Source organism: Mandrillus leucophaeus, unplaced genomic scaffold (genome assembly GCF_000951045.1).
Source record: "Mandrillus leucophaeus isolate KB7577 unplaced genomic scaffold, Mleu.le_1.0 Scaffold3, whole genome shotgun sequence".
Classification (NCBI taxonomy): domain Eukaryota; kingdom Metazoa; phylum Chordata; class Mammalia; order Primates; family Cercopithecidae; genus Mandrillus; species Mandrillus leucophaeus.
Window position 1 is genome coordinate 12914040 of NW_012103142.1, and position 22715 is coordinate 12936754.

At 34.2% G+C, this 22715-nt stretch overlaps 1 protein-coding gene across 2 annotated transcripts in view; it reads right to left on the reverse strand.

Annotated features, from left to right (window-relative positions):
• SUPT3H (suppressor of Ty 3 homolog (S. cerevisiae)) overlaps positions 1-22715 on the reverse strand; it is a 524788-nt gene that overhangs the window by 81011 nt on the left and 421062 nt on the right. For both annotated transcript variants that reach the window (XM_011986846.1, XM_011986847.1), the window contains one exon: positions 6897-7007. In XM_011986846.1, the coding sequence (XP_011842236.1) occupies positions 6897-7007 (111 nt within the window). The remainder of the gene's footprint in view (positions 1-6896; positions 7008-22715) is intronic.

Sequence of the window (22715 nt, forward strand, 5' to 3'; positions counted from 1 at the left end):
ACTAATGATATGAAAACATCTCTAGTACGCTCTAATACATTTACATCAAAGTAAATGGCCACAGTAATCCGAGTGTCAGGAGGCTGGATTCTAGGGTTGGTTCTGTCATGCACTTGCAACATGTCTTTGGGTACATCACAAAGCTTCTTGGAGGTCCAGACTAACTGGGTAGCTCAAGTCCTTGCCAGTTTTAAAATGCTATGATTCTGTCTCAATTTAAGGCAGCTGAGTAAAGACTAAAGAGACTTGTTTCTACAGATGCACTTAAGGTATTATTCAGGTTAATGACCATGCTTAAATGAGCAATTTTATTGTCTCACTATTCTAGTTCAATAGAAAGTTACCTGATAACATGCGAGTTCAGAGGGTTAACATTTTTCTACTGTGAATATCAGGAGAAACTAAAATAGATTTAGGCATTACAGATGGGATTATGTCATCACACTCAGCGAACACAGTTTCCTTTCTCTGGCTTTCAAAATTACAGACCTGGGTTTATATCAGCAATTCACAGCACTTCCCATTGAAACCTAGGCTTGAGTAGGTAACCATGGGTACCACCCACTGCTTGTAAATAGTGAAGATCTAGATAAAACATGTCTGACCACCTTCCCTGTGACATAAGAGAACACTAGACTACCCTTCAGAGTATTTTCTCTGAGAGAAAAAACCAAATGCTCTAATCATAAAATTTCTAAATGCTCTTTACTTCTAAACCTGAACAAGTAAATTCTAAGAATGTTTTTGTTAAAACTATTACTATTACCATTCAAAAGCATTTAAATTTTTAGGTTGTGAAAAACATACTCTTCAAACAAATGCCAATGAATTTTCTGATGGGACAATTCATTTAAACCTTTGTTACACTCATTTTTAGACTCTGATGCCCTTCCTAAATATTGTATTCTTTATATATTCAGGTAGTACATACGAAACATTACCAATAATTTTGGAAAATAATACAAAATAGAAAACAGAAAGACCTGAGATATGCTTGTAGTAATTTAATACATGATAAAGCAATCCTAATAAATAGGAACTGGATAGATTACTCATTTAATTGATTGACATATTTTGATAGTTTTTATATTACAGAAACTCTCATACCATATATTAGATAAAAATGTAGAATTATAGTTGAATAAAAAATAAAAATACAGATGTATATTTAATCTTGGGTGATACAATTTTTTAAATCATAAGACAATGGAAAATTATAGAGGAAAATATCACTAGATCTAACTACATAAAATCCTATTATTGAAAAAATATCAAATTAGAAAAAAATTAAGATAAAGGGAGAACTGGGAAAAATACCTGCAACAACCCTGACAAAAAGTTTTACTGTTCATAATTGATAAATGTCTTAAAAAGTTTTTTAATTACAAAAAATTTATTCACATAAGTTAGTAGATTCATACAAGTAAATCTAATGCCCTACAAAAAATGGCAAAGACATAATCACAATTCAAAGAAATACAAATTATTAGCAAATATATAAAAATGTTCAATATCATTAGTTATCAAATACAAATTAAAACAAAAGTATCCTATCACTCACTAGCTGTATGTGAACTTGGGAAGGCTAGTTACAGTCTGTCAAGTTTTCTCTTTCATAAAATAACAATGGTTTCTATTTGTTAAGGTGTCGTGAGGCCTGTGTGAGATAGTACAGTGCAGTCCATGATGCATGAGTGCTCAATAAATATTAGCTGCTATAATTGCTACTTTATTTTTGCCTGGAAAACGACAAAAATAAAACTGATAATATTCAATGCTGATTTGAGTTAACACTCTCATATACCACTTATACAATTATGAAGTCATTCATGTTTTCTAAGAATTATTTTTGCAAGATTATCAGGAAACTTAAAAGGACCGATTCTTTGATGCAGGAATTTCACTTCTAGTAATCTATCATGAGGAAATGACCAGATAGATGGGTAAATATTTACATACAAGAATATCCACTATCACTATTTATAACCTAAATACAGAACAAAATGGAATGGTTAAGTGAATAAAGGTACAGTTAGATGTATAAGGTGTACTATGAAGCTATTACAAATCATGTTTTTAAGGACTACATAATATACTATAAAATGAGTAACAATATTAGAATAATCTCAATTTTGCTAAATTATTAATATGAATATACAAAGAAAAGGGGCAGGATGAAAAGGTAGTGATATATTAACAGTAGTTATCTCTAGGACATAAGTTTTATTCTATTCTTTATTTTTCTATATTTTCATAATTTTCTAACATAGTAGCATTTCTTTCATAATGAGTAAACTGAAGAAACTTTAAAAGTTGAGAAAAATAAGCCCAGTAATCAAAAAATGTATCAACTTTGAAATATGATCATCAATTTCTGAAAACCTTTTCAATAACTTATGAAAATATGTAAAATCACAAACACTGAAATTGAAGAAACTTCATAAATGAGATCACCCATTTGTTCTTTAGATTTCCGTTCCACAGAGCTAGTATGCAAAATCTAGCTGGTATGCAAAAAATTGGGTGGTAAGTATGTACACTCAGTTGCTAAGACTTATTTATGATGATCAGTGATTAAAAAAAATCATGCTCTTTAACTGTTATTAATACAAAAAGTAAAAATGAACATTTATTTTCAGGAACAATAACCTTTAAATAGTATTTAAATTTTAATGGTATAAACTATTAGTCCATAAACAAACCACATTATTATTTAAATTTTTAGTTTTTTCTGGGCTTATAGAGTAAAGCCAGATACCCTCTGTGTGTACTGTGCACACACATTTGAGTGTGGTTGAGTGGGATGGTTTCCGCTTACTTTGTATTATCTCTTTTAAAAAATATACCATAGCTACTACTACTACCACTATTAATAATATTATTTATTAAGAGCTTACTACATGTTAATTAAGTTCACAGTACTTAGTACTTCTTAACTCCTATCATGAAGTATAATCTAATATCCTTACTTTAGAGATAAGGAAACAGCCATAAAGTGGTGAAGAAACCTATGTAAGGCTACTCAGCTTGTAGGTGGCAGGGCTGGGATTTGGACCCTGGCCATTTAGCTCCAGGATCAAAGTTCTTAATCACCACACAATATAACTTCACATATTATCAACTACTATGAATAAAAACACAATATAAGATGGCAAACATCAAAATCACTCAGGACATGCTAGGTTGCAAAAGCACTCTAGAATACTGCAGATCAGAGAATCTAAAGTGATTTTTAGAATTAAGAAAGATAAACAAGAAGCAAAAAAGTAAAATTAGTTTCTCTAAAGGTTCTTTAGAGTGTGTACACAGAAAGTGAGGTATGGTGGGGACAGTTGCAAAAGTGTGTATTTCAGGAGAAACTGTTTGAAGCTAGGTGTCAGAAGGCCTGAATCTTAGCTCTGGTTTAATTTAATCTAATAAATAGCTTGACTTAGGAAAATTACTTAAGAAGGTAAGACCTTCTCTTATCTTTTGTGTAGAATTGAGAATAAATGAGAATACAGAAAGGAAACAAATCACCAATGAAAACCAATATGCCAAAGAGAGTACTGTTGTTAACTGCTGAGTGGGGATGGATGGCATGTGTCTCCACAGCACTCGTGAATGTGGTGTTCACATGTGTGTGGCAGGTGACTGATGTTTATGCCATTCTCCCTGTATACTTCCTACTCCAGGAGCTACTGCAATTCAAAGCATTGTTTGTATTCTTCTCTTTATACCTAAAGCTAATGTGGCTTTAAGTATTCCTTTATCATTTTAAATAATTCCTAAGGTGAAATATTCACTTACAATTCTTCATATAATGAATTATATTCCTAAAGTTGATCATGTCATTTGGTATAAAATTATTTCAGAGTCATATAGTAGACAGAAAAATGACTCACTAAAAGGAGATTTTAAAATGTACTATCTGAATTGTTCCCATGTAAACTATTAACAATATCAAATTATTGGAAACTGGATATATACACATTGTTATGGGTATTCTAAACCAGATGTTACATTTAAATATATACGAAAAACTCTAGATTCAGGATGACATGCTATGAAGACAAAATCTCTATGCTTCATAAATATAAACTAGTTGTTCATTGGCATTTTAATTTACGAAGTACATTTTACATTGGAGGCAAGTCAGTTCAGCCTTTCTATATGAAAATATAGGTGTCAATCTATGATTACCATAGAAGCAGCCCACATACCTTTTCTCTTGTTAGGAGCTGCAGCTCAAAGCCTAGATGGCAAAGTGTCCCCACTGCAGCTTAAAGTACCATGTCAGGTCCTCAGAGTGGACCTTAGGGAACTGAACATCAGCATCCCCAATCATGGTAAGTTTCTACCACAAGCTCCTTTTTTTTAGCAGCTTGAGGTATGTGGGAGCCAAGACAGGGTGGCTGCATTATTGACACACACAGTCTACAAATCCATCCCGTTTTAAAGAGATAATTTTTTAACTTCAAAAGGAAGATTTATGTATTATATACTGTGAAACTATGTCACCCTGGTCATGCAATTCATGGTATAAAATAGCATAAGCAGCCTGGGCACAGTGGCTCATGCCTGTAATCACAGCACTTTGGGAGGCCGAGGTGGGTGGATCACCTGAGGTCAGGAGTTCAAGGCCAGCCTGGCCAACATGGTGAAATTCTACTAAAAATTACAAAAAGTAGCTGGGCATGGTGGCGGGCACCTGTAATCACAGCTACTCAGGAGACTGAGGCAGAGAGAACTGCTTGAGCCTGGGAGGCGGAAGTTGCAGTGAGCTGAGATTGCACCACCGCACTCCAAAATGGGCAACAGAGCAAGACTCTGTCTAAAAAAAAAAAAAAAAAAAAAAAAAAAAGTGCAGGCATATTCATTCTGTAGTATGGGCAAATTCTCATAGCTGAAGATAATGGAGCAGACCTTTCCAGGTGGCAGTACCCTTCTGGGGAATAATAACACCTTGGATGCCCCTCTGGGGCGGAGTTTGTTACCAACTGCTGTTGATTTTGTTGGATTGCTCTACTAGTGGCTAACTGAACCTTCCAGGTCATGGCTCATTTGTTTTATTTTCCAGAGGTATTTAAATTAAGCATTTTAAAATTGTGTCACCAGTTTTAAAAAGCCCATTCTTTATGTTTATTAGATCAAAGTTAGCTTAGGCAATATTTGAACCTAGCTTAAAGTACATTTTTATCATATACTAATACTACAGTTTTAGATTGTAAAAGTAGTAATACATAAGCACCAGGCTGGACATGGGGGAAAAGATATACATACACACATGTATGTAAATAATGTCATCAACCAAGATGGCTCTCAAATGATCTGTCCAGTCTATTTTAAAAACAAAACCTTTGAAGAATGAAGCAGCTGCCACTTCTTTTTGAGGAAATAATGCAGGCTTCATGATTAGGAAGTTTTCTTTGTATTGGATACATTTTCCTTTATGTAATTTTGTTCATTACTTTTAGTTACCATTTTAGGTTATTTCTCAAAAATCATGTTTCCCTTTGCTATCTTTTAATTGCTTCTAGATTATTATCAAACACTGCCTCTTTTTTCTTCTTTTTCCCCTCCACTGTCTCAACCTATTCGTCATTATTTGACTGTTATCGATGGATTTGATATTTTAAATCTTTCATTATAATTTTTTTTTCAATTTCAGTTGGTTTTTAAATTCTTACTTCCAATTATCTCTTATTTTTCTCATTCGTAATTTTTCATATTGCTCTTCCTTTTGGCCTGTCATTCAAAACAGCTTCACCCATCATGTAAAAGAAACTTGATTTAATTATTTCTTTTCAATTATAAGACTCTAAAAACATTCATGCAAAAGGATATATTGGTTTAATCAGCAATATTAAAATCATGTTCTTATGCAAGATAAACTTCAAATATTAAAAGTGCAAAGCATCACCATTATAGAGAGCTTCTGGAGACACATAAAGCATGTTCTTCCTGTTACACAGAGAATCTATATAATTAACAAAAACTAATAAAAGTAAAGGATAGAAAGAAAGCATTCTATTTAAACATAAGGAAAAAAGATAATATAGACAAAATCATGACTTTTATGAATAGTAAAATCCACTCAGGTAAAAATGTATACTATGTAACACTAATTATTTATTTTTTCATTTGTTTATGTATGTTATACATACGTATTTTCATTAGCTTGTTAAAACAGAATACCAAAAAAGTAAATCTGACTGTTCCTCAGTTATGTATATCAAACTCTACTTTCTGCTGAACTAGTTCCTTATAGAGTAGGACTTGAAGAAATTTCTCGTAACACAAGTAAGATTTTTTTTTTAAGGGCCATAAGATGAGCATTTAATTAAAACACACACATCTGCACACACTTTCTTTAGGCTGCTGAAATATCAGGTCTTTAATTCCCCATTAAAACAACACAAAACCCTGATTATAAGTTTTCAAATCATTTGAAGATGTAAAAGGCTGTCTGCATTTCAGCTTAGTTCAAAGCCAGTAAAGAAATATCTCTTCTTCTTCCAACTAAAAGCATGTTTAGGAGAAGGATATCTGATAGAAGTGGTAATGCCAATCTAACCAATTTTAAAATATAAAGTGCTACTAGCAATATTTGGATACATATAATTTCAGAATAACGTTTTATAAACTTAAGCTTTGAAAAATAGAAACTATAAACCCCAACAAAAAAACTTAATTTGTAATTGAAAGAAAATAATATTTTGTAGAAAAAAGTGTCCTTCCAAAAAGAGACGAAAATGACTTTCATTTCCCAAGAGAATTATGCCACTTTTATACAACAAAATTACAGTCACCACAAATTGCTTTCAACAATTCCAATGCTTCTTCATTTGACCACTTGAAAATCAAAATTCTTTCATATTATAAATATAACTTTTTATAACTCTGTTATTACGTACTGTGAATGGGGAAAGCGGGCCAATCTTGTGGCTGTAGCGTCGAATGGCCTCTCTGATGTGGCAGGGCTGGATGGCATCGCTGTGAGCCTCAACACCACAGGCTGCAGTGCTCTGCGACAGAAAAACACATAAATTGTTACTAAATCAAAAACACACAACAGAACTACAGTGTATATATATGAAAATAAACCTTTACAAAAGAGACCGTTTTTTTCCCTTAGGATGCACATCACTACTGCCATATACTACATCTAAAAAAGAATTCCATTAACAAATCAAAGATGACTTTTACATGACCCCTTCCAAGCAGACCTACCAAACGCAATTTTTATGCCCACAATATTTCACCTAAGTCTGCATGTCAAGACACAGGAGAATACAGCCACTTGCCTGCAGATAAAAAGTGTCATGAAAACTTACTGAAAGAACCACAGGAAGTTATTTTTTTTTTTTTTTAAAAAAACGTTAACATTTACTATTATAAATGTTTCTTAGGAGCTTCTTTGGCACATTTCTGAAATAACTTGCGGGTCATCAACTTAAAATGAAAAACGTTAAATTTCTATACATTTATTTGTCATACCTGGGATTGTCATAAGACCATTTCAACTTGGTTTCTAATTTTCTAGGTATCTCAGGACAAAACAAAAATGAAACCAACAACTTTCTGTTTTAATTTGCCGCATCTGTAAAAGGCAGGTTTGCAAGCACAAAAAAATACAAGAAAGATAAGGATTATTTGCAATGAGAGTGTAAATACAAACTTAAGAAATTATAGATGTGTATATGTGTGTTCAGCATGATTTTTCAAAATAACTTATAGGGCTAAACCCTAGCCCTATTATGAGCTGGATACATATAATTTCAGAATAACGTATCAGAGCTGATTATGTATCAGCTCTGCCAAGATACATAATATCTCAGGTCTGTTTCCTCATCTGTAAATTGGGAAAACAATTATAATTGCTTGTAGGACTGTTGTGAAAATTAAATAAGTTAAAATACATAAACCACTTAGAACAATGCCTGACGCATGCTAGGAAATTGTTTTATTTTTATAAAGAGATGATGTTTCATTTTGTCACCTAGGCTGGAGTGCAGTGGTGTGATTACAGCTCATTGAAGCCTCAAACTCCTGGGCTCAAGTGATCTCTGGCCTTAGTCTCTGAAGTAGCTGACACTAAAGGCAAGTGTCACCACATTTGGCTACTAAAAGAAAAAAGATTAATTTCTTTATAGATATGGTCTTGTTATGATGCCCAGGGTGGTCTTGAACTGCTGGGCTCAAGTGATCTTCCTGACTCAGCCTCCTGGGTAATGTTAGCTAGTAATAGTATTAGGTTATTCAAATCAAGTGTTAAAAATGGGAACTCTTGAAAGTATAGTGGGTAGCAGATGGCAGGTCATCAACATTAAAGAATCAACTTGCATATTACTATAACTGGGGTCTAGAAGTCATTTGTAGCCACACAATTAATATTATTTGTTTTTCTGATCATTACTATAATTTTTTGATAATTAATACATTTTTTACACTCATAATTCTTTGTAGGGAATATAACTCTATAGATAGCAACCTCTATGGATAGCAATTTGGCAAAATCTTATCAAAATGAAAAAGAACAACCTCTTTGACTCAGCACATTCACCTGTAAGAATTTATCCTACAGATATATTGCACAGGTACAAAATAATATATACACATGAGGATACTTACTGTAGTACTAAATGTTCATCAATGAGGGATTGGTTAAATAAATTATGATACATCCATTCAAAGAAACAGAAACCAAAGCAACCACTGGGAAGAATGAGGCCGTTCCCTACAAACTCCTATGGAGTTATCTCTAAGATATTATATGAAACACTGATCAAAAACTGAAGTAGGAGGTTTACTATGGTAAGTCTTTGTGTTCCCCTAAAATTTGTACGTTGAAATCCAAGCCCACAAAGTCATGGTATTAGGATAAGAAGCCTCTGGGAATTGATTTATCCATGAGGGTGGAGCTCTCATGAATGGAATTAGTCCCCTTATAAAAGAGACCAGGGACAGACCACTCACCCCTTCTGCCATGTGAGGTTTGGGTAAACAGATGACTGCCCATGAACAAGGAAGTGGGCCTTCACAAAACACTGAATTTGCCAATGTCTTGATCTTGGACTTCCTAGCCTCCAGAACTGTAAGAAATACATTCCTACTGTTTATAAGCCAACCAGTTTACAGGATTTTGTTATAGCAGCCCAAATGGACTAAGGCAGAAGCATAAGTTAGAAAAACTTTGTGACTGCCATTTGTAAGATATAGAGACACATAAGCCAGCCTGGTTGAATCATGCTATTTTTGCCAAAAGGTGACAATAACTTATATTAAAATAAAAACATTGAATTTTGTGAAAAATGTCATTAGAGGTTCCATTTTGCCAATTTCAGGTTTATCTGCCATAATTCAGCAACTGTTAACATTAGCATAATGAAGCTACTAGGTGCACTTTTATACTTTCTTGATCTGCTCATTGAGTTCTCTGGAAGCAAGCCTTTAAATGTTATAATCCCAGGTTTTTTTTTCCACCTCAACAAATATCTTCACACACTCTGTCAACATCTAGTCCTTTATCAAGGTGCTAATAATCTGTTTGAATTAAAAATGTATCCCAAGTTTAGAATTTTTAATATAGTAGTGGTTCTAGCACAATATTCTTCAAAACTGTTTCAGAAGAATTACATATTTGTAATTGTAAATGTACATATTTGTTATTAATAATCTTATATCAGCTATAAACACATGTGAAGAGCATTATACTTATACATCAATTCATCTTTAACATCCTGATTAGGCCCAAATTTTAGGATACTCTTTAAATTTTCAAAAACTAAACCCAAATATTTGACAAAATACTGAGTCCTGTTTATAAAGTGTTTGCAGAAATCTCTCTGGGAACTAAACTCTGTATTTCTTTAAGAAAAGCACTAGTTGTTTGAAAGCGTTCTCCATATGTCAGGTCCTCTTCCTCTTGGCTGCATTCACACTCTATTCTTGTATCTTTCCATTTTTGTATTAATAGCTCTTCAACTAGAAACTGATGCTGGGTATCAGAAGTTGAAATAGCATACAGAGTTCTACATATTTTCTGGATTTGACTATTGTCTCTCTGTTTTTCTTTGCTGGTTTACAATGAACAAAATCTCTTAGCAGTTTAAACTCTCAACTGTGGTACAGGAAGTTATACTGAAACTCAGGTTGCCCCTGGATCTCTCACTGAGCCTTTTCCTCCCAACTTAAAAGTTCTTGGCAGTGTAAGTGTCCTATCCTTTCTCAGCCTTCCCCTTACCAGAGTCAGTGTTTAAGAAGGATCTAGAATTTCATTCAATTGCATCTTATTCTTTCCACATCTATAATGGTAAACTAGATCTTTTGCTAAATGTAAAATCTTCAATAATTATAGAGAAGTAACACTCACCTCAGACTAGAGCAACTGAAAGGCTAGTACTACTATCACTCACATTTTGTGGACCACAAAAGTTGATATGATCTGGCCAAGGAAGTATCATCTTTCTCCTGTTATACGTATAGCTCCTCCAAAGTTTCATCCTTATGGAGAATTTTTTTCACATGAACGTGGGCCATTCATTGGCCAAAGGATATAGTGTACGACATGTAATTTTCTCATTTAAAAGTTTGAGATGGTAACTGTTAAAATGTAGTTCTTATATAACTAGAAAAAGCTCTTCTTTTATTTGTATAAATGTGTACAGTACAAGTGTGATTAAGTTACATGCATAGATTACAGAGTGGTAAAGTTAGGGCTTTTAGGATATCTATTTCCTGAGTAACATAGTTACCCATTAAGTAATTTCTCATCATCTGCCCCTACTTACTCCCAACGTTCCAAATCTCCATTGTCTATCACTCCACACTCTACCTCTATGTGTACACGATTTAGCTCTCACTTATAAGTAAGAACATGCAATTTTGACTTTGTTTCTGAGCTATTTCACATAAGATAATTGCCTCTAGTTCCATCCATGTTGTTGTAAAAAATATTATTTCATTCCTTATTTCTTTTTTGAGACAGCATCTTGCTCTGTCCCCCAGACTGGAGTACAGTGGTGCGATCTCGACTCACTGCAGCCTCTGTCATGCTTAAGCCACCCAAATAGCTGGGACTACAGGCACACCTGCTGTGCCTGGCTAATGGCCCATACTTTACAGTTGGCTGTAAAATAAGGTTTTATTTCTGGGTTACCTACTCTCCTCCATTGATTTATGTATCTATTTTTATATCAGTAGAGTCAGGGTTTTGCCACGTTAGCCAGGATGGTATCAAATTCCTCACCTCAGGTGATCCACCTGCCTCGGCTTCCCAAAGTTCTGGAATTACAGGCATGAGCCACTGCACCTGACCCATTCTTTTCCATTTCTGAATATTACTCCATTGTGTATACATGCCACATTCTCTTTACCTATTCATCTGTTGATGGAAACTTAGGTTGACTGCATCTTTGCTAAAGTAAATAGGGGTGCAAATAAACATATGAGAGGAAGTATCTTTTTTATGTAATGATTTCTTTTCCTTTGACTAGATACCTGGCAATGAGATTGCTGGATTGAATGATAGTTCTATCTTCAGTTCAGAAATAGCTATACTGGCCCAGCGCAGTGGCTCATGCCTGTAATCCCAGCACTTTGGGAGGCCGAGGCGGGTGGATCATGAGAAGTCAAGTGTTTGAGACCAGCCTGGCCAATGTGGTGAAACCCCGTCTCTACTAAAAATATTTAAAAAATTAGCCAGGTGTGGTGGTGCTTGCCTGTAATCCCAGCTACTTGGGAGACTGAGGCAAGGGAATCGCTTGAACCTGGGAGGTGGAGGCTGCAGTGAGCCGAGATCGCGCCACTGCACTCCAGCCTGGGTAACAGAGCAAGACACCATCTCAAAAACAAAACAACAACAACAGAAATTCCATACTGTTTTCAATAGAAGTTGTACTAATTTACACTCCCAACAACAGTGTACATGAGTTCCCTTTTCTCCATATCCTCACCAACATGTTATTTTCTCTTTAATAATAGCCATTCTGATTGGTGTAAAATAGCTCATTGTGGTTTTAATTTGCATTTCTCTGATGATTAGTGATGTTGAGCATTTCTTTACATGCCTGTTGGCCATCGGTATGTCTTATTTTAAAAAATGCCTATTCATGTCCTTTGACTAGTTTTTAACGGGATTACTTGGTGTTTTTTTTGTTGTTGTTGCTGCTCAGCTGTTTGAGTTCCTTATAAATTCTGGCTGTTAGTCCCCTGTTGGATGCATAATTTGCAAATGTTTTCTCCCATTCTGCAGGTTCTTTGCTATCTTTTTTTTTTTTTTTTTTTTTTTTTTGAGGCGGAGTCTCACTCTGTAGCCCAGGCTGGAGTGCAGTGGTGTAATCTCAGCTTACTGCAACGTCTGTCTCCTGGGTTCAGGTGATTCTCCTGCCTCAGCCTCCTACCACTATCTTATTTCTTTTACCACACAGTAGTAGCTTTTTAGTTTAAGTCCCGTTGTCTATTTTTCTTTTTTTTTTTCTTAACCTGTGCTTTTGAGGTCTTAGTCATAAATTCTTCACCTAGACCAATGTTCAGAAGAGTTTTCCCCAGGTTTACGTTGAGTATTTTTTAATAGTTTCAGGTCTTACCTTTAAGTCTTTATTCCATCTCAAGTAGATTTTTGTATATGGTAAGAGATAGGGGACCAGTTTCATTCTTCTGCATATGCTGATCCAATTTCCCAGCTCCTTTTTCTGAAGAGGGTGTCCTTTCCCCAGTGTATGTTCTTGTTAACTTAGGCAAAGTTTAGTTGGCTGTAAGATATGGTTTTATTTCTGGGTTACCTACTCTCCTCCATTGATCTATGTGTCTATTTTTATATCAGTACCATGCTATTTTGTTACTATGGCCTCATAGTATAATCTGAAGTCAGGAAATGTAATGTCTTCAGCTTTGTTGTTTTTGCTTAAGATTGTTTTGCCTATTTGAGCACTTTTTTGGTTCTATATGAATTTTAGGATTTTTTTATTTCTAATTCTGTAAAAGATGGGGTTGCTATTTTGATAGAGATTACACTGGATCTGTACAATGCTTTGGACAGTATAATCATTTTAATGATATTAATTCTTCTGATCCATAAGCATGGGATGGTTTTCCATTTGTCAGTATCCTCTACAATTACTTTCATTGCTGGTTTGTAGTTTTCTTTGTAGAGATCTTTCATTTCATTGGTTAAATACTACTAGATATTTTGTTATTTTATTTATAGTACTTTAAATGGGATTGCCTTCTTGATTTCTTTCTCAGCTAGATTATCGGTGAACATAAACACTACTGATTTTTGTACAATGATTTTGCATATTCAAACTGAATTCATTTATCAAATCTGAAAGATTTTTGGTGGAATCTTCAGGTTTTTCTACATATAAGATCATATAATCAGCAAACAGGAATAATTTTACTTCCTCTTTTCCCATTTGGATAACTTTTATTTCTGTCTCCTGCTTTATTGTTCTGGTTAGGACTTCCAGTACTATGTTGAATAGGAGTGGTTAAAGTGGGCACCATTGTCTTGTTACAGTTCTTTGAGGTAATGCTTTCAACTTTTTCCACTTCAGTAAGATGTTGGCTGTGGGTTTGTAGTATATGGCCTTTATTATTGTGAGGTATATTCCTTTTATGCCTAGTTTGTTGAGGGTTTTTATAATGCAGGGATGCTGAATTGTATCAAGTGCTTTTTTGTACCTATTGAGATAATCATGATTTTTGTCTTTCATTCTGTTTATGTAATGTATCGTATTTACTGATTTGGGTATGTTGAACCATCTTTGCATCCCTGGTATAAAACTCACTCGATCATGGTAATTATCTTTTTGATATGCTAGTAGATTTGGTTTGTTAGCATTCTGTTGAGGATTTTGGAGTCTGTGTTCATTAGGGATATTGGTCTGTAGTTTTCTGTTTTTGTTGTGTCCTTGCCCGGTTTTGGTATCAGGATGGTAATGACCTCATATAATTATTTATGAAGAATTCCCTACTCCTTAATTTTTTGGGGCAGGTTCAGGAGGACTGGTATTAGCTCTTCTTTGTACACATTTGGCTGTGAATCCATCTGGTCCTGAGCTCTTTTCTGTTGGGAGATTTTTAAATTACTGATTCAGTCTTGCTACTTGTTATTTGTCTATTCAGGATTTCTGTTTCTTCTGGGTTCAATATTGGGAGGTTGCATGTTTCCAGGAATTTATCCATTTCTTCTAGGTTTCCTAGTTTGAGAGTGTATAGTTGCTTATAATAGTCTGTGACAATCTTTTGTATGTTTGTGGTATCAGCTGTAATATCTCCTTGTTCATTTCTGGTTTTATTTGGATCCTCTCTCTTCCTGGTTAATCTTGCTAACAATTTACCAATTTTGTTTATCTTTTTGAAGAACCAACTTTTAATTTCATTAATCTTTTGTATTTTTTTTGTCTTTATTTTTATTTAGTTCTGCTCAGGTCTTTGTTATTTCTTTTCTTCTGATAATTCTGGGTTTGGTATTTTCTTGCTTTCTAATTCCTTGAGACAGAATGATAGGTCATCAATTTGGGATCTTTCTGCTTTTTTGATATAAAGGCATTTAATGCTACAAACTTCCCTGTAGCACTGCTTCTGCTGTATACCACAGGTTTTGGTGTGTTGTATTTCCACTTTCATTTGTTTTTAAAAATCTTTTAATGTGTCTTAATTTCTTCACTAATCCCATGATAATTCCAGAGCCTGTTGTTTAATTACCATGTATTTTTATGATTTCTGAAGTTCCTCTTGCTACTGGTTACAGATTTATTCCACTGTGGTCTGAGAAGATACTTGATTTTAAAAATCTCTTAAGACTTGTTTAGTGGCCTAACGTGATATCCATCTTGGTGAATGTTCCATGTGCTGATAAGAAGAATGCATATTCTGTAGTTGTTGGGTAGAATGTTCTGTAAATGATTGTTGAAGTCTGTTTGGTCTAAAGTCCAATTTAAGTCCAATATGTCTTTGCTGACTTTCTGTTTCAACCATTTGACTAATGCTGTCAGTGGGGTGTTGAAGTTGCCCATTATTACTGTATTGCGGTCTATCTCTTTAGGTCTAGTAATATGTCTATATTTGTTTAAGTCTAGTGATATTTGTTTCTTGAATCTGAGCCTTCCGGTGTTGGGTGCATATATACTTAGAATTGTTTCAGCCTCTTGCTAAATTGATTCCCTTATTATTATGTAATGACCTCCTTTGTCTTTTTTTCTGTTTTTGATATAAAATCTGTGTTATCTAAGTATAACTACTGCTGTTCACTTTTGCTTTCTATCTGCACGAAATATTGTTTTCCTCCATTTCACTTTCAGTCCATATATGTCTTTACAGGTAAAGTGAATTTTTTGTAAGCAACATATAGTCAAATCATTTTTTTCTTCCTATCCATTCTGCCAATCTATATTTTTTAAGTGGAGCATTTAATCCGTTTATGTCAAGGTTAATATTGATTGATATGTGAGGTTTTGCTCCTGTGATATTGTTAATTATTTTCTAGTTGTTTGACAAATTCTTTGTTTCTTTTTGTCTTTGTTGTTTGGTGGAATTCTGCCAACTTGCCATTTGATTCGTTTCTCTTCCTTCTTGTGTGATATTTTATAAGGCCTGTGAATTATACTTTTGTGTCTTTGTATGATGGTGAATATTAACCTTTTGTTTCCATGTTTAGGACTCCTTTGAGCATTTTGTGTAAGGTTAGACTAGTGTGATGAAGTCCCTCAGTGTTTGCTTAACTGGGAAAAGCTATTTCTCCTTCATTTATGAAGCTTAATCTTACTGTATACAAAATTCTTGGCTTACAGTTTTTTCTTCTTTCAGTACTTTGAAAATGCCATCCCATTATTTCCTAGCCTGCCTGTAAGGTTTTGCCGAGAAGTCTGCTGTTAGTCTGATGGGGTTTTCTTTATAGGTGACTAAAAAAGGTTTTCTTTAATTAAAACCAGAAAGGTGTTTAAGGAAAAAATAATAGAGGTTTACCAAATTCAAGGATTCATACATTATTATCTCTGGATGGGACATAAGAATGGTCTATTCTAAATGTTTCCGACTCCTACACAATTTTATAGATGAAAGAGTGAAAATACGGGACATGTCCAATGCTACAACAACAGTATTACAGATATAACTATGTATTACAGATATAACTACACATCAAATCTCTTGGCTTGTAATACACATAGTGAGTGTAGAAATTTTATTATTATATGCAGGATTACTTGAACCATTATAGCATCACAGCTGAAGTTTCCAGTGAGTAAAACTCAAAATACAGCAAAAGTCTGAATATAGAAAGAAGTGTATAAATGAGTAGAAAAATAATTAAAGCCTTTGAAGTGGAACATTATTAATTCTGATGCCACTAATTTCAAATTCAAGAGAATACAGACATAGACCGGGGTAATACTTTCCTCAGGAAAACTTTGTTGTAAAATAACTTCAATTTAATAGTTTTCAGCAGGATCAGGGGATAAATGTTTAAATATACAGAGAAAAATGTCAAGAATTTCTAAAAACTTATAAAAAATTAATTTATGTATACATATCACTAGGTTAATTACAACTCCTTCTCACATACTTTGTGAATCAAATTAACTGAAGAGGTCTTGTAGGTAACATTTTGTTACCACAGTTTTAGTTACTGAATGAGCTGCAGAGTACAATAGCTGAAATTCTTATAAGCTTTAAATAGGTAATAAAAAAAAAACAAGTATATGAAAGCACTGAAGACTGATCAAAACCAGACTGAAACTGGAAACGGTAGTATGTACTTTTAGAAGGGAATGTCAGTGGGTGGATTTCCTGTCTTTACAGTTTTAGCCTAAGGGCAGGATCCAGTGGGTAGAGGAGTGGCTAACATATAATCTTAGTTCCTTGATAAATGAGATGCCAGAGTTCGGGCAATCATAGTAGGTGCAGAATGAGAAAGGAAATCCCCAAAGGGACAGAATAGAAACACGGGAAGCCCCAAATTCAGTGTACAAATTTTACCCAAATCTTTTTTTGTGAATGGGGACTGATGGAGTCTCACTATGCCCAGGCTAGTCTCAAACTCCTAGGCTAAAGTGATCTTCCTATCTCAGCCTCCTGAGTAGCTGAAATAACAAGTGCCATCATGTATGGCTTTCCTCAAATCTTTTACTAACCTGTAAGTTCTTCCTGTATGGTATGAAATGCATGCAATCCCACTAAAGCAAAAAGAAATGAAAAGACATTCTAGTTGCTGCCACTGAAGAGGAGTTCAAAGTTTACAGGTGAGTCTAGAAAAGTAACTTCCCTGCTGAACACATATACTAACACCACTACTACCACCACCAATAATAACAATATATTCACAGGAATATAACAGAATCCCAAAATGCCTATGATGTATATGACTCACAATGTCCACTATACATTTCAAAATTACCAGACATGCAAAAACACAAGAAAGCGTGACTCATATTCAATGGAGAACAAGAAAATTCACATATTTAATTTTGCAACCAAGAATTTTAAAACAGCAATTCTAACCATGCTCAAAAGCACAAAATAAAATACACTTGTAACAAATGGACAAATAAAAAATAATGATAGATAAAAGGAAACTATAAAAAATCCAATAGAAATTCTAGAAGTATAAAATAAAATATCAGAAATAAAATATTACTAGGTGGGTGTCACAGTAGATTGTAGCTGACAGAAAGAAATGTATAGAAGACAAAGTTCAATAGAATTGCTCCAATCTGAATAGAGAGAAAATATTAAAAGAGGAATTAAAAAGCACCTGAGTTACCTATGGAATAATATCAAAATAACTAATACAATGTACTTGGAGTTTCAGAAGTGAAGGAGAGGGAATAAGGCAGAAAAAAATCTAAAGAAATAACTGACAAAAAGTCCCCTAATTTGGTTAAAGACATACACTGTCTTTGATTCAAGAGATTTAAGATTCAAGAATCTCAGTGAATTTTCAGCAGGATAAATACAAAGAAAACCATGTCTATGGATATCATGGCCAAACAGCTGAACATCAGAAGTAAAAATACAATTCTGAAAGCATCCAGAGAAAACAACATATTAGATACAGGGAAACAATAACAGAAATCTACTGACTTACGATTGAAAACAACAGATAGAGAAAAGAGTGGAATGACATCATTAAAATACTGAAAAATAAAACTTTCGAGACAGAATTCTATATCTAATGAAATATCAACCAAGAATGAAGAAAAAGTAAAGACTTTTTCAGAAATATCAAAACTAAGATAACCATCACTAGCTAACTTGCACTACAACAAATGTTAAACAAAATTTAGCAGAATAGAAAAGAAAATGATACAAGAAAACTCCAATTATGAAAGAGAAATAAAGAACAATGGGAATGGTAAACATTAAGCTCTATTTTTTTAATTGCTTCTCAGTCTTTTGGCTAAGATCAAGTGAAGCTCTATTTTTTCTCTTAATTTCATTAAAACACTAGATTAAGATAAAAATTATGGTATTATGGCTTATATATATAGATGTTGTATGCATGACAATTATAGCATAAAGGACATGGACCTATATATATACAAGAGTCTTACATTCTATGTGAGTTAAGTAGTATAACTCCCAAGTACACTGAACATTTAAGGATGTACATTGTAATCCCTAACATGACTACTGAAAAAAGGATGCAAAAAGATATCATAAAGAAATCAATATGTAAATTCAAAGGAATTTCTAAAAAAACCATACAACCCAAAAGAAGACAGGAAAGAGAAAAAGATAAACAATAAGAGAGGAAATATGCAGAAAACAAATAGGAAAAGTTACCTTATATCCAACCACGTGAATTAATACATCAAATGTCACAGAATTATGGACTACAATTAAGATACAGATAGGGGGAGGGCATGGCAGCTCATGCCTATAATCCCAGCACTGTGGGAGGCTGAGGTGGGTAGACTGCTTGAGCCCAGGAGTTTGAGAATAGCCTGGGCAACACAGTGAAACCCTGTCTTTACAAAACAAATACAATAATTAGTTAGGCGTAGTGGTGCATGCCTGTAGTCCCAGCTACTCAGGAGGCTGAGGTGGGAGGATTGCTTGAGCCTGGGAGATTCAGGCTGCAGTGAGCTATGATCATGCTACTATACTCCAGCCTGGAAGACAAAACAAGACTCTGTCTCAAAAAAAAACAAAAAACAAAACAAAACAAAAAAAAGAAGAAAAGAAAAAAAAAAGATACAGACAGAAAGGAAGAATAAAGAAGCATGACTGAATTATTTGCTGACTATAAGAGATGACTTTAAATACATTACATTTATCTTTCAATACAGGCATACCTCACTTTATTGCACTTTGTTTTATTGTGCTTCAAATATGTTATATGTTTTGCAAACTTAAGGTTTGTGGTAACCCTAAATCAAGCAAGTCTGTCAGTGCCATTTTTCCAAAAGCATGTGTCCAACTTTATGTCTCTGTGTCATATTTTGGTACTTTTCACAGTATTTCAAATGTTTTCATTATTATTTTATCTGTTATGGTGATCTGTGATCTTTAGTGTTACTATTATAATTGTCTTGGGGTACCACGAACTGTATTCATATGAGATAGCAAATTTAATATATGTGTCTGTTCTGACTACTCCACTGACTAACTGTTCCTCCATCTTTCTCCCTTCCCTCAGGCCTCCCTATTCCCTGAGACACAACGATACTGAAATTAGGCCAATTAATAACCCTACAATGGCCTCTAAGTATTTCTGATGTAAGGAAGAGTTACACGTCTCTCACTTTAAATCAAAAGCTACAAATGATTAAGCTTAGTGAAGGAGGCATGTTGAAAGCCAAGACAGGGTGAAAGCTAGCCCTCTTGCCCCAAATAGCCAAGCTGTGAGTGCCAAGGCAAAGTTCTTAAAGAAAATTAAAAAATGCTGGTTTACTGAACACACAAATGATAAGAAGGTAAAACAGCCTTATTGCTGATACGGAGAATGTTTCAGTGGGATGAATAGAACATCAAACTAGCCACGACACTTCCTTAAGCCAAAGCCTAATCCAGAGCAAGGCGCTAACACTCTTTAATTCTGTGAAGCCCGAGAGAGATGAGAAACATACAAAAGAGAGGTTAGAGGCTACCAGAGACTGGTTCATAAGATTTAGGAAAGAAGCCATCTCTATAACACAAAAGTGCAACGTGAAGCAGCGAATGATGATGTAGAAACTGTAGCAAGTTATCCTGAAGGTTTAGCTAAGATCAATGATGAAGATGGCTACATGTAACAACAGATTTTCATTGTAGATGAAATGGCTATTAGAAGAAGATGCCATCTTGGACATTCATAGCTAGAGAGGAGAAACCAATGCCTGGCTTCAAAGCTTCAAAGCTGACTCTCTTGTTAGGGGTTCATGCAGCTGGTGATTTTAAGTTTTAGCTAGTGTTCATGTACCATTCTAAAAATCAGGATCCTGAAGAATTACGCTAAATCTATTTTGCTTACACTCTATAAATGGAACAACAAAGCCTAGATGACAGCACATCCATTTACAGCATGGTTTATTGAATGTTTTAAGCCCAGTGTTGGGACCTACTATTCAGAAAAAGATTCCCTTCAAAATAATTACTGCTCATTGACAATGTATCTGGTCACCCAAGAGCTCTGATGGAGAAATAGGAAAAGATGAACATTGTCTTCATGACCGCTAACAAAATCCATTCTGCAGCACAATTCAAGGAGTAATTTCAACTTTCAAGTTTTATTACTTTAGAAATATGTTTCATAAGACTATTGCTCCCACACATGGTGATTTCTCTGATGGATCTAAGGAAAGTAAATGAAAATCTTCTGGAAAGGATTCATTATTCTAGAAGCCATTAAGAATATCTGTGATTCATGTGAAGAGGTCAAAATATCAACATTTACAGGAGTTTGGAAGAAGTTGATTCCAACTCTCATGAATGGCTTTGAGCGGTCAAGACTTCAGTGGAGGAGGTAACTGCAGATGTGGCATAAATAGCAGAAGAACTAAAACTGGAGCCTGAAGATGTGACTGAACTGCTCAATCTCATGACAAAACTTCAATGGGTGAGAGTTATTGCTTATGGATGAGCCAAGAAAGTGATTTCTTGAGAAGATGTCTACATCGGTGAAGATGCTGTGAACATTTTAAAAAATAACTACAAAAACTCCTACAAAAGACTTAGACTTAGTTCCACAAACTTAGCTGATAAAGCAGTGTCAGGGTTTGAGAGAACTGACTTCAGTTATGAAAGAAGTACTGCTATGGGTAAATGCTATCAAACAATATCACATGCTACAGAGAAATCTTTCAAGAAAGGAAGAGCCAATCATTGTGGCAAACTTCACACTGTTGTCTTATCTTAAGATATTACCCCAGCTACCCCAACCTTCAGCAACCACCATCCTGATCAATCAGTAGCCATTAACATTGAGGCAAAACCCTCCACCAGCAAAAAGATTTACGACGTGCTAATGACTCAGATGATAATTAGCATTTTAAAAAATATTTTAAAATTAAGGTATGTACATGTTTTAGACATAATGCCATTGCAGACTTATAGACTACAGTATAGTGTAAACATAATTTTTATATGCACCAGGAAACCAGAAAATTTGTGTGACTTGCTTTATTGCAATATTCACTTCAATATGGCAGTGTGGAAACAGACCTGCAATATCTCTGAAGTATGCCTGCAGAAACATACAAATATATTGAAAGGAAGTGGAAAGAAAAACATATTATGTAAACAGTAATCACATGGCTGGAATGGCTAAATCAATCAGATAAACAGACTTCATAATGTACAGTATTTTCAGTAAGAAGAGATATTTCATAAATATAAAAAACAGAAAATCCATGTTCACAGATTGTGATATTTAGTATTGCTAAAACATATCCCAAACTGACATAAGCATTCAACCTAATCCCTTTCAAAATCCCACCAGGCTTTTCTTTTTTCTTTTTCTTTCTTTCGTAGTAACTAACAAGTTGATTCTAAAATTTATATAGAAATGCAAAGAACACAGCATGTCCATATTAAGCTTAAAAAATAACAGAGTTTGAAGACTTACATTATAATCAAATAAACACAAATGAAACTCCAAAAATAAATCCATATAGATATATTGTTCAAGCAATCCAGTGGGAGAAAAGAGAGTCTTTCAGGAAATATTTCTGCAATAACTAGATATCCATAAGTAAAAAATTGAATTTGGCCTCAACTCATACAATGGATTTTAATTTAACCAGATTAATAGAACTAAATACAAAAACCAAAGGGATAAAGCTTCTAGAAGACAACACAGGACAATATCATCATGACATGGGAGTAGCCAAAGGTTTATTAAGACACAGACAATAAACATAAAAGAAAAAAACTGTGTAAGGAAGGGATCCAGTTTCAGCTTTCTACATATGGCTAGCCAGTTTTCCCAGCACCATTTATTAAATAGGGAATCCTTTCCCCATTTCTTGTTTTTATCAGGTTTGTCAAAGATCAGATGGTTGTAGATATGTGGTATTACTTCTCAGGGCTCTGTTCTGTTCCATTGGTCTATATCTCTGTTTTGGTACCAGTACCATGCTGTTTTGGTTACTGAAACTGGATCCCTTCCTTACACCTTATATAAAAATTAATTCAAGATGGATTAAAGACTTAAATGTTAGACCTAAAATCATAAAAACCCTAGAAGAAAACCTAGGCAATACCATTCAGGACATAGGTATGGGCAAGGACTTCATGACTAAAACACCAAA